Source organism: Phacochoerus africanus, chromosome 8, assembly GCF_016906955.1.
Source record: "Phacochoerus africanus isolate WHEZ1 chromosome 8, ROS_Pafr_v1, whole genome shotgun sequence".
NCBI classification, from domain to species: domain Eukaryota; kingdom Metazoa; phylum Chordata; class Mammalia; order Artiodactyla; family Suidae; genus Phacochoerus; species Phacochoerus africanus.
In genome coordinates, this window is record NC_062551.1 from 11387299 (window position 1) to 11400157 (window position 12859).

At 38.7% G+C, this 12859-nt stretch overlaps 1 protein-coding gene across 6 annotated transcripts in view; it reads right to left on the reverse strand.

Moving 5' to 3' along the window:
• CNTNAP4 (contactin associated protein family member 4) overlaps nt 1–12859 on the reverse strand; it is a 278641-nt gene that overhangs the window by 187733 nt on the left and 78049 nt on the right. For all 6 annotated transcript variants that reach the window (XM_047790390.1, XM_047790392.1, XM_047790393.1 and 3 more), the window contains exon 3: nt 789–982. In XM_047790390.1, coding sequence (XP_047646346.1) covers nt 789–982 — 194 coding nt within the window. The remainder of the gene's footprint in view (nt 1–788; nt 983–12859) is intronic.

Consider the following 12859-nt stretch of genomic DNA (forward strand, 5'->3'; position numbering starts at 1 on the left):
AAAAAAAAAAGTTCTTTGATGACAGTATGTTTCTCCTGGCCCACATAAGATCCAAACCAATACTTTTCTACACTAAAAAAAAAAAAAAAAGAATACTTTCTTCACCACCCAGAAAACTTCCTTTAGCTTCCCTCTTCCTTCAGGTGTTTATTTAGGATCATCAACTGATCATCAACTACAAAGTCCACCTACTTTATTACAAACTGCCTCCTTGTCAGTCTTCCTTATAGGAGCTGTGCCCCTGTGCACAAAAAAACAGCATAATACACACTTACAGACTTGAAAAGACCAAAGAATGCTTTAGATATAAATAATATATATATGTGTGTGTGTATCATATATAAATATTCCAAATATTGTATAGAATAGCTCCATATACTAGAGAGAGAGATTAGTTCATAAATCTCAGACTCATCAAAAAGAATAAATTATTTTCACCAACTATAACTAAAGACAACACAACACTACTATGTTATTGACTGAAGAAAAAAAAACCAATTTCATCCAGGTTTGGTTAATTTCATATACTTCCACACTATTTAGTGCACTAATAAGTTTTTTTTTTCAGTTTCTGAGAACTCCGAAATCAGTTTACCTTTAGTATTTTTATAAATGATACCATAAGATGTATTAAAAAATGAATATTCACACAATTTCTCTTGAAAAATGTTTTCTACGTGACCCTAAGGATTCTGTTTCCAAACGTGGTTTAAGAGATTCGTCAAGAGTAAGCAGGGATGACTGCCCTGCTTCCTTGGAGAGACCGTGTATCTGTTAAAGAAACGTACCCAGATACTGTCCTCTTGCCGATACTGCTTCCAGTTCCTGCCACTGTCACTGAACATCAGCAGATAGCTGGTCACCCAGTTGGAGCTCCCATATCCCCCTTGGGTGGCCACAGAGGTGATCTCCATTCTCTCTCCAAGGTCAATCTGCAACCACTGGTATTTGTTGGACACAAGTGGAGACCAGCCACCAGCGCCTTTTATGAGAAGAGAAATAGGAGAAATTGGCAAAGAAGAATTTGTTAAAAAAAAAAAAATCTGTTCGTGAACTAGAAACATCAGTAAGACTATATTCCTCTATGGAACTTAAAGTCAAATTTCCAAAAGACGAAATGTCCCATAACGGTAGGAAAACACAGAGAAACAAAAATGTAATGTAAATGGGTGGATCTTATGTTAGTTATATTCATTTCTAGGTGTTACAACCTTCTGACACTGGGAGGGTTGATTCAATGAGATTAAACTCAGTGAATGTTTACGGTGTTTAATTCAACAGGCAGACATTCATGTCCACACTTGGAAGTGGCATGTTCACTGCCCAAATGCATGACTGCATAATGATTTGGCCTTCCAACCCTGTGCCCAGGACTTGATCTACTGTCACACTACGATAGAACTAGAAAACTACTTCTCATGTCTGATTATGTTAGGACTCCTTAGAGAAACTGGTACAGCATTAAGCCTGGGAATATGAGGATGGTCAAGGAATAATTCCCACCTTCACTGTGGTCTTAGAGGAGGAACAGATCATGAAAAGCACATTTGACACACGACATGAAAAATGTTAATGGTGAGGCAGATGCAAGGGACAGTAACACAGTAAATGACAGAGAGTTATCCAGTGGTACCAGGCTTGTAAGTGTGTATAAGAGATGATTAAATTTTCAGGGATTTTGCAAAATGATTGTTAAACATAGCCATCTTTGCAACTGGCCGTAGTGGGGACATTTAAATTGGCAAACTCTACAAATCAGAACCACTTGGGAGTCTGTTCACAGCCAGTTCACCGGCACATCACTGGTTGCATCCTACCTGGGAAGGGAGCTGAGGGGTCAGAGGACAGGGGCTGGGAGAGTCACAGAAAAGATCAGAGAGTAAGTTGTGTTTGAGCACTCAGAAGTGAAAAATAGAAGTCTGCTGTATATTCAAGGAACTTCAGGTAGAGCAGAATTTATCATGCTTTCTTTTATCCAATGCACACAAGAAAATTATAGATGTGACTACCTACTGTATGTTTTGTTAAGGTGCTTCAGTCTTCCTGTTTACTAGAATAATGCTTTCTTTAGGGAATTTATTATTTTAAGTAATATTGACAGTGCTGACTCAGCAAGTAATACATAATCACTGTAAAAGTCGTGAAATAGGGTTTAACCATTCTTGAATCCATGATTATCCAGTAAATTAGTATTCCATATCTATTAAAATGCAATATCTGTTAATAACATACCAAAAGAGAACACAAGTGCCTGTTTTCCTTTCCCCATTCTTTTGCCATCCACCTTGAGGCTCTCATAATAAATCCTGACATTTTAGCCAGAGATCACCATTAAGTCATACACAGTTTTTATTCAAGCATTATTCTTGACATCTGTGCCCTGTGTTATAATCCTTGAGTCAGGCCCTAAGACAAAGAGATGACCAATAAATGTTTGCTATTATGATACAGCACACAACATTGTGAGACCTAAAAAGATACATCTGTGTTAAAAACTGCTTTTAATAAGATTTAAAAATCCTTTTGATGGCAGATACCACACAGTGACACTCTGAGAGATGAAAAGCGGAACTCTGTTACTGAGAGCTTCAAAGAAGAGATGACTGAGAATTAGTGGATGGGATTAAGATGGCATAACACAAGGACTGGAGCTCACCTTCTCTCATGAAAACAGCAAAATTACAACCAAATGCTGGACAACCTTCAACCAAATGGACTGGAAACTTTAAAAAAGATATCCCACTCCAGAAGACAAAGAGGAGGTCACATCAAGAGGTAGGAGGGGCAATTATGTGATCTAAGCAACCCTATACCTGACAGATGGGAAGCCCACAGACTGGAAAGTAACTGTATCACAGAGAATCACCTATAGGAGTGAGAATCATCTACAGGACCTGGCATTGGGAGAAAGAGCCCCCAGTGCATCTGGCATTGAAGGCCAAGGGGGCTTGAGTGTGGGAGCTCCATGGGACTGGGGGAAAGGGAGACCCATTCTTGAAAGGCACACACAGGCTTTTGTGTGTGCTGGGTCCCAGGGCAAAGCAGAGGATCCGTGGGAATCTGGGTCAGACCTGACTGCAGTTCTTGAAAGATCTCCTGGGAAAACATGGGGTGAATGTGTCTTTTGTGGGGGAAGGACATTGGAAGCAAAGCTCTCAGGAATATTCATCAGATTGTGTTCCTCTGGAGGTGGCCATTTTGGGAAAGTCTGGCCCCACCCATCAGTGCTGAGAAGCCCCAGGCCAAACAACAATCCAGGTGAGATCACAGCCCCACCCATCAGTAAACAGGCACCTAAAGACCCCCCAGGCAGACAGCCACCTCTAATCTCATCCAGAAACAAAGTCCCACACTCCAAAGGATAGGAATCAGCCCCACCTACCGGTGAGCAGTCCCTCCTCCATCAGGAAGCCTACAGCAAGCCCCTTTACCAACTTCAGCTACAAGGGAGGCAGAAAACAGAAGTAACAGAGGCTACAACTCTACAAAAAGACTACAAAAAGGAGACCACACCAAAAACCTACAAAAATGAAAAGGCAGAGAACTATAAGTCAGATGAGAGAGAGAAAGAAAAAAACCCAGAAAAATAAGCTAAGTGATCTGGAAATTATCAGACTTTAGACTGTTGATGCTGAAGATGATGCAAGACATTGGAAATAAACTGGAGGCAAATATGGATAATTTACAGGAAACACTGAGCAAGGAAAATGAGATATGCAACTTAAGCAAGGAGAGATGCAAACTACAATAACTGAAATGAAAAATTCACTAGAAGAAGCCAACAGCAGAATACAGGAGGCAGAAGAACAAATAAGCAAGGTGGAGGACAGATTAGTGGAAATCACAGAAGCGGAACAGCAAAGAGAATGAAAACAAATAAAGAGAGTCTCAGAGAACTCTGGGACAACATTAAATGCACCAACATTCATATTATAGGGGTTCCAAAAGGAGAAGAGAGAGAGAAAGGGACAGAAAAAAGTATTTGAAGAGATAATAGCCGAAAGCTTCCCTAACATGGGAAAGGAGCCACTCACTCAAATTCAGGAAGCAAAACAAGTACCATATAAAATAAACCCAAGGAGGTACACCCCGAGACACATATTAATCAAACTGACTAAAATTAAAGACAAAGAGAAAATATTAAAAGCAGCTAGGAAAAAGAAACACATGGCACACAAGGGAACCTGAATAAGGTTATCAGCAGATTTTTCAGCAGAAACTCTGCAGGTCAGAAGGAGTGACATGATATACTTAACATGATGAAAGGAAAAAACCCCCAACAAAGATTATTTTATCCAGCAAGGCCCTCATTCAGATTTGAAGGAGAAAGCAAAAGCTTTATAGATAAGCAAAAGCTAAGAGAATTCAGAATCACTAGACCAGCTTTACAACAAATAATAAAGGAACCTCTCCAGGCAGAAAAGAAAAGGCCATAACTAGAAAAAAAAAAATACCACAAATGACAAGGCTCACTAGTAAAGGCATATATACAGTAAAGATAGGAAATCATCCACACAAAAATATGCTACCAAAATCAGAAATTGTGAGACGAGAGTACAAATGCAGGACACCGAAGATACATTTGCAATTAAGAGACCAACAACTTAAAACAATCTTGTGTATATACATATATATATATATATATATATATATATAGACTCCTATATCAAAAATTCAGGGCAACTGCAAACCAAAAATCTACAATTGATACACACACAAAGAAGAAAAATCAACTCAAATACAACACTAAAGATAGTCATCAAACCACAAGAGGCGAGAATAATAGAAAAAGGGAAGAAAAAAGAGCAACAAAAACCAATCCAAAACAGTTAATAAAATGACTATAAGAACATACATATCAATAATTACCTTAAATGTAAATAGACTAAACCCCCCAACCAAAAGACATAGACTGGCTGAATGGATACAAAAACAAGATCCATATATATGTTGTCTTCAAGAGACCCACTTCATTTCTAGGAACACAAATTGAAAGTGAGAGGATGGAAGAAAATATTCCATGCAAACAGGAATCAAAAGAAAGCTGGAGTAGCAATACTCATATAAGACAAAATAGACCTTAAAACAAAAAAATAAGAGACAAAAAGGACATTACATAATGATCAAAGGATCAATCTAAGAAGAAGATATAACAATTGTAAATATATGTGCGCCCAACATAGGAGCACCTCAATATATGAGGCAACTGCTGACAGCCTTAAAAGGAGAAATTGACAATAACAAAGTAATAGTGGGGGACTTTAACACCCCACCTACAGCAATAGACAGACCATCCAGACAGAAAATCAACAAGGAAACACAAGCTTTAAATGATGCATTAGACCAGACAGACTTAATAGATATTTATAGGACATTCCATCCAAAAGCAGCAGGATGCACATTTTTCTCAAGTGCACACAGAACATTCTCTAGGACTGATCACTTTCTGGGCCACAAATCAAGCTTTGGTAACTTTAAGAAAATTGAAATCATATCAAGCATCTGTTCCAACCACAAGTCTCTATGATGGGAAATCAACAACAAGAAAAAATCTGCAAAAAAACCCACAAACATGTAGAGACTAAATAACATGCTACTAAACAACCAATGGATCACTAAAGAAATCAAAGAAGAAATTTAAAAAAAAATACCTAGAAGAAAATGACAGCAAAGATACAACAATCCAAAGCCTATGGGATGCAGCAAAAGCAGTTCTAAGAGGGAAATTTATAGCAATATAAGCCTACCTCAGGAAACAAGAAAAAGCTCAAATAAACAAGCTAACTTTACATCTGAAGCAGCTAGAGAGAGAAGAACAGACAAGACCTAAAGAAATCATAAAGATCAGAGCAGAAATCAATGAAATAGAAATCAAGAAAACAAAAGAGCAATGAAATGAAAAACTAGTTCTTTGAGAAGATCAACAAAATTGATAAACCCTTAGCCAGACTTATCAAGAAAAAAAGAGAGAGGACTCAAATCGATAAAATTGGAAATGAAAAAGGAGAAGTTACGACAGACATTACAGAAATACAAAGGATCATGAGACTAGTACATGCAACTGTATGCCAATAAAATGGAAAGCCCAGAAGAAATGGACAAATTCTTAGAAAAGTTCAATCTTCCAAGACTAAACCAGGAGGAAATATAACAGATGAATGGACCAATCATAAGTACTGAAATTGAAACTGTGATTTAAAAACTTCCATCAAACAAAAATCCAGGACAAGATAGCTTCAAACATTTAGAGATGGTCTATCAAACCTTTAGAGAAAAACTAATACCTATCCTTCTGAAACTATTCCAAAAAATTTCAGAGGAAGGAACACTCCCAAACTTATTCTATGATGCCACCATCACCCTGATACCAATACCAGACAAACATTCCACAAAAAAAGAAAATTACAGGCCAATTTCACTGATGAACATAGATGCAAAAATTCTCAGCAAAATAGTAGCAAACCACATCCAACAATACATTAAAAGGATTGTACATCATGATCAAGTGGGATTTATCCCAGGGATGCAAGTATTCTTCAATATCTGCAAATCGATCAGGGTGATACACCAGACAAGCTGAAGAATGAAAACCATATGATACTCTCAATAGATGCGGGAAAAGCCTTTGACAAAATCCAACACACATTTCTGATTAAAAAAAAAAAAAACAACTTCAGAAAGTGGGCATAGAAAGAAGCTACCTCAACATAATAAAGGCTATATATGACAATCCCAGAGTTAACATCATTCTCAATGGTGAAAAGCTGAAAGAATTCCCTCTAAGATCAGGAACAAGACAAGGATGTCCGCTTTCACCACTGCTCTTCAACATAGTTCTGAAAGTCCTAGCCACAGCAATCAGAGAAGTAAGAGATAAAAGGAATCTAAGTTGGAAAGGAAGAAGTAAAACTATCACTATTTGCAGATGACATGATACTATACCTATAAAATCCTAAAGACACCACCAGAAAACTGTTAGAGCTCATCAATGAATTTGGCTAAGTCACAGGAAACAAAATGAATTCACAGAAATTGACTGCATTTCTATACACTAACAAGGCAAGTTCAGAAAGAGAAATTAGGGAAACAATTCCATTTATCATTGCATCAAAAAGAATAAAATACTTAGGAATAAACCAACCTAAAGAGGCAAAAGACCTGTACTCTGAAAACTATAAGACACTGATGAAAGAAATCAAAGATGACACAAACAGATGGAAAGACATACCATGCTCTTGGTTTGGAAGAATCAATATCATCAAAATGACTATACTACCCAAGGCAATCTACAGATTCAATGCAATCCCTATCAAATTACCAAGGACATTTTTCACAGAACTCGAACAAAATATTTTAAAGTTAGTTTGGAAGCCCAAAAGACCCAGAATAGCCAAAGACACCCTGAAAAAGAGAAATAGAACTGGAGGGATCAGGCTACCTGGCTTCAGACTATACTACAAAGCTACAGTCATCAAAACCATATGGTACTGGCACAAAGACAGAAACATAGATCAGTGGAACAGGATAGAAAGCCCAGAATTAAACCCATGCACCTACAGCCAACTAATCTAAGACAAAAGAGACAAGAATATACAATGGAAAAAAGACAGCCTGTTTAATCAGTGGTGCTGGGAAAACTGGACGGCCACAAGTAAAAATGAAATTAGAACACTTCCTAACACCATACACAAAAATAAACTCAAAATGGATTAAAGACCTAGATATAAGACCAGACACTATAAAACTCTTAGAGGAAAACATAGGCCAAACACTCTCCAACATAAACCACAGCAATATCTTCTCAGATCTACCTCCTAGAGTTATGACAATAAAAACAAAAACAAACAAATGGACTTAATTAAACTTAAAAGTTTCTGCACAGAAAAGGAAACCTAAACAAAACAAAAAGACAACCCAAAGAAGGGGAGACAATATTTGCAAATGAAGACTGACAAGAGATTAATCTCCAAAATTTATAAACACTTCCCATAGCTCCACACCAAAAAAAAAAAAAAAACAACCACATCAAAAAATGGGCAGAAGATCTAAACAGACAATTCTCCAGAGAAGACAAATGGATGGTCAAAAAACACATGAAAGGATGTTCAACATCACTCATTATTAGAGAAATGCAAATCAAAACCTCTATGAGGTACCACCTTACACCAGCCAGAATGGCCATCATCAAAAAGTCTACAAACAATAAATGCTAGAGAGGGTGTGGAGAAAAGAGAACCTTCATACACTGTTCGTGGGAATGTAAATTTGTGCAATCATTGTGGAAAACAGTATGGAGATTCCTCAGAAAACTAAAAATAGAATTACCATCTGATTCAGTAATTCCACTTCTGGGCATCTATCCAAAGAAAACCATGACTCGAAAAGATACGTGTACTCCAATGTTCATTGCAGCACTATATACAATAGCCAAGACATGGAAACCTAAATGTCAGTTGACAGAGGAGTGGATAAAGAAGGTGTGGTGCATATACACAATGGAATATTACTCAGCCATTAAAAGGAAAGAAACAATGGCATTTGCAGCAACATGGATAGACCTAGAAATAATCATGCTAAGTGAAGTCAGTCAGATGGTGAGATACCAACATCAAATGCTATCAATTACATAGGGACTCTCCAGAAAGGACATAATGAACTTCTTTACAGAACAGATACTGACTCACAGACTTTGGAAAACTTACGATTTCCAAATAAGACAGGTTGGGAGGTTGGGGGATGTGCGGGGGGGGTTGGGGTGGAAATGGTATAAAATTGGGTTGTGATGATCATTGTACAACTATAAATGTAATTGAGTAATTTAAAAAATGTTATAAAAAAGCTGTAATTAGTGAAACACTAAAAAAAAAAAAAAAAAAAAGAAGAAGAAGAAGAAACTGCCAGGGCAGGGCCATAGAGGGAAATGCACCTACAGAAAGGGGAACAAGTTGGAGCTGCAGGAGTTAGCTTATGTATGGCTTTTAGCAAGGTTTTGTGCGCTTCTTGTAGACTGGCTAATTTGAAGGGGCTCCAGGGAATAGGGCAAATGCCCAAGGGTCTGAACCTGGCTCTAGGGTGATTAGGATGGACATATAGTGGTCACAGGGGGTGTGAGCCCAATAAGGGAAGTGGTCAGGTTTGGACATAAGCAGCTGTTCAATGAGGAGAATTGACCAGCTTCTAGTCAGGGCCTCAAACTGAGTCGACAGGATTTTTTTTTTTTTTTTTGTCTTTTTAGGGCCGCACCCACAGTATATGGAGGTTCCCAGGCTAGAGGTTGAATCAGAGCTATAGCTGCTGGCCCACACCACAGCCACAGCATGCCAGATCCAAACCGCATCAGCAACCTACCCCACAGCTCATGGCAACGTCGAATCCTTAACCCACTGAGCGAGGTCAGAGATTGAACCCGCAACCTCATGGTTCTTGGTTGGATTTGTTCCTGCTTCGCCACAACAAGAACTCCACCCTGTGCAATTTTAACTGATGTGTTTAGACTTAATTTTCTCTATATTTGCCCTTGAAGAACCTGTGATTTTGGCCAGTAACCTGGATGAGTGGTGTTCTCTTGGTCCCCAACACCAGCTACCACGTTTAGGGTAGCATGGAAAATTCCCACATTTTAAGTAAGAGGGCTTGATGGGTAGGCGTGGGCCCTGGCTGCATTGTGGGTGGCACTGTCATTAATCTGGCAGGGCTTTGCTGTCCACAAAGGACAAACTTGTGCAGCCTAGTATCCACAGGGAAGAGAACTTACTTTGAATGGTCTGAGGAACACCTTAAACAGCACCCTGCCGGAAAGAGCCGGGAGTTCTTGAACCCTCCGTGGGAACCGCCCCCACAGCATTATTTGAATATCAAAGCCGAGACTTCCTCCATATTTCATTTCTCAGAATGTATAAAACTCCATCCAACTTTTCCACTTTTTGTACCATGGTATGACTTAATAGCTACTGAGCAAGTGAGTATTCTGTGTCAGGCACTCTGTGAAGACCCCGGTATTTAATCCCCAAAGCAACATATGGGGTCATACCCAGAGGGTCTGAACACCTTACCCCGGTGTGCAGAGCAGCAAGAGGCACAGTGCTCTTAACAAGGATACTAAGTGCCTCCCGTTTTGTTGTGATACATAAAAGGGAATCAGCAGTTCCCAACGGATGTAGAGAAGACAGTGGCAATGGGAGTTGGAAAATCTGGCTAACAGGCAGTAGGGCCAACTTTCCTCCCTAGAGTTAACAAAAGACCATGACTTTGATGAGAGTGGTGAATGGATAAACCCTTCTCTCTACCGTCCAGTCTAATTTTACCATTCTGCCTCAGGGGCCATCACAAGTTTGGGAGTTGCAAGTCTTTGGGGGTCTCTGTTAACCAAGCCTCCTTGGTCCATCTGCAGTATAGGTGCAGATATGCCACAGCTGCATATCTCTGTGTGTTTTTATCATTTCATTTTTCACGTAGAAAAATTAGGAAAGAATGAATGAAGTGCCCCTAGCCAGCCATCATCTTTGCCTGAGATTTCTGTTTGGAATTTATCTGTATCAATTTATACCTTCGAGAAAATACAGATTATTTTGCTTCTTGCACCTTCTAATTACTTTTATTTTTTTCACTTTTGATTTTTTTTATGGCCGCATCCGCTGCAAATGGAAGTTCCCGAGCCAGAGACTGAATCTGAGCTGGGATCTATACCACAGCTGTGGCAACACCGGATCCTTTAACCCAAGGGGCTGGGATAAGGATCAGACCCCAAACCTCCATGGTGACCCAGGCGGCTGCTGTCAGATTTTTAACCCACTGTGCCACAGCAGGAACTCCTCTAGTTACTTGCAGTGGTCTAAAGTCAGTAATGAAGATATATTTTTAATGCAAAATTGCCTATTTCTCTGGCATTTTGACACTCCCTTATAGACCAATATTTAAAACGTGAACACACGAGAGAAGCACTTTGAAAAGAAAAAGAATCAGTGTGATTCTAGTGAGTCAAAATTGGATCATCAATTCTCATCAGGAGCAAGAGGAACCTTCACTGACCGCTCCCCCTTCCCAGCATCACTCACCGTTACAGCTGCACTAACCGACTTGAAACATTCACAGTTAATTGACCTTGAACATTTCAATTTCTCACCTGTGGCGAAATGGTACTACTGATATGCTAATCAAGCGGCATCATTAACGAGGTACACCAATAAAGTAATGGAAATTCAGATGCTCCCAGGCTTCACCAAGTTAATTCAGCAGGATAATTCGGCCACAGGGAGTCCAGAGATTCCTACTGGGTTTTTAAGTGTGTGACTCTGCAGACACACGCAGGCTAAGTGTGTGATGGAGTGCTATGCTTCTTCTGATTTTAAAACAAATGTTGAATAGTAATATGGAAGATGCAAGATATAGATATATGGCTATGGATACAGAACTTGGCACACTTTGGTAGTGCCAGCCTGTGATGACAGGTAGGGACAATAGTGATATGAAATGAAAACACAACTGCAGCTGTGGTTAAGCGACATCAGGCGTATGGCCACCGCCAAAACCCCAAGCCTTCTGGAGACATACTATTGTCATATTTACTTTTTGAATGCAGAAAACATTGGCTAAGTCAGCAAATGGTTAACTCTGAATTACTATAAAATACAACGAATTCTTTCTTTTATTTATTAATTAAACCTTTCAGCATCTAGTCAAGTATTATTTATCCTTAACGATGCTTTCTGTATGCCAAAATATTCGATATCACGGTAGACCAATGCGAGACCAACAAATGTCTTTCCATAACCCCATCTATTCCATGGTTCCTGACACTTAATCCATAAAACAAAAATAAGAGTCCTGTCCCTCTGTTCATTTTTTTTGCCCATATCACAGCCTTCCCGTATCTCCCCCTCCTTTTTCTCCTGCTGTGGCCTCACTACTGAGATTTGGCATAAGAAAATGTGATGCATTTATTCAAACATTTCTTGCATCTTCATATCACAGCCTGAAAACTCACTCTTAACCCCCTCTCCCACTGATGAGACTTTTACCTTGTGTATTGCTATGAGATTTAAATTTTAAAAGCATAAGTGCATACTGATTTCTCTCCTACACAGCAAGCATGTGAGTATATAGGGTAGTTGCTACTTTTTAAATTCTAAAACAACTGCTATTGCTATTGACTCCAAAGAGTTACAATCACAGTAAAATTGAGTTTTTAAAAAATTTAGTTACCGAAGGACCATAGAACACAGTGTTTCATATCTATTGCCTACCACTCAGATATCAGGTTTCTAAGGAACTGGTTTCTATAACACATGTCACTATGAACTGTTAGGAAAGAAAAGTAAACTAAAAATTATCTAGTACCTCTTGTATGCTAAGTACTCTACCAGAAATTTTATGTACTCTATCAAACTTAATTATTAAAGTTGTCTGGTGAGATGAAATGTATTTTAACATCTCTTCTTTTCAAATAAAGCTTAAAAAAAAGAGATTTACAGAAGCTAAGAAAAATTTCTCAATAGTATGCAAATTATTTTTAATACAGATGAGAACTTATTTTTAAATGCTTTTAATCTGTTAGGATCTCATTTGGGAGAGGGGGCCTGTATGTGGATGTTCCCAGGCCAGTGGTCAAACCCACACCACAGCAGTGACCCAGGCCACTGCAGTGATACAACACCAGATCCTTAAAACCCTGTGCCACAAGAGAACTCCAGGATCTCATTTTTAAAACTGCCTCCCTTTTCACTCTGTATTCTTGAGATAATTATACAACTATCATTGCCCCAGAGTGATATATCCCAAGAATGTATTCAAATAATATATTCAGTGTTATTTAAATATAAATAGCTAGCTGGCTGAATTATATTTAAAACCCCAATATCCC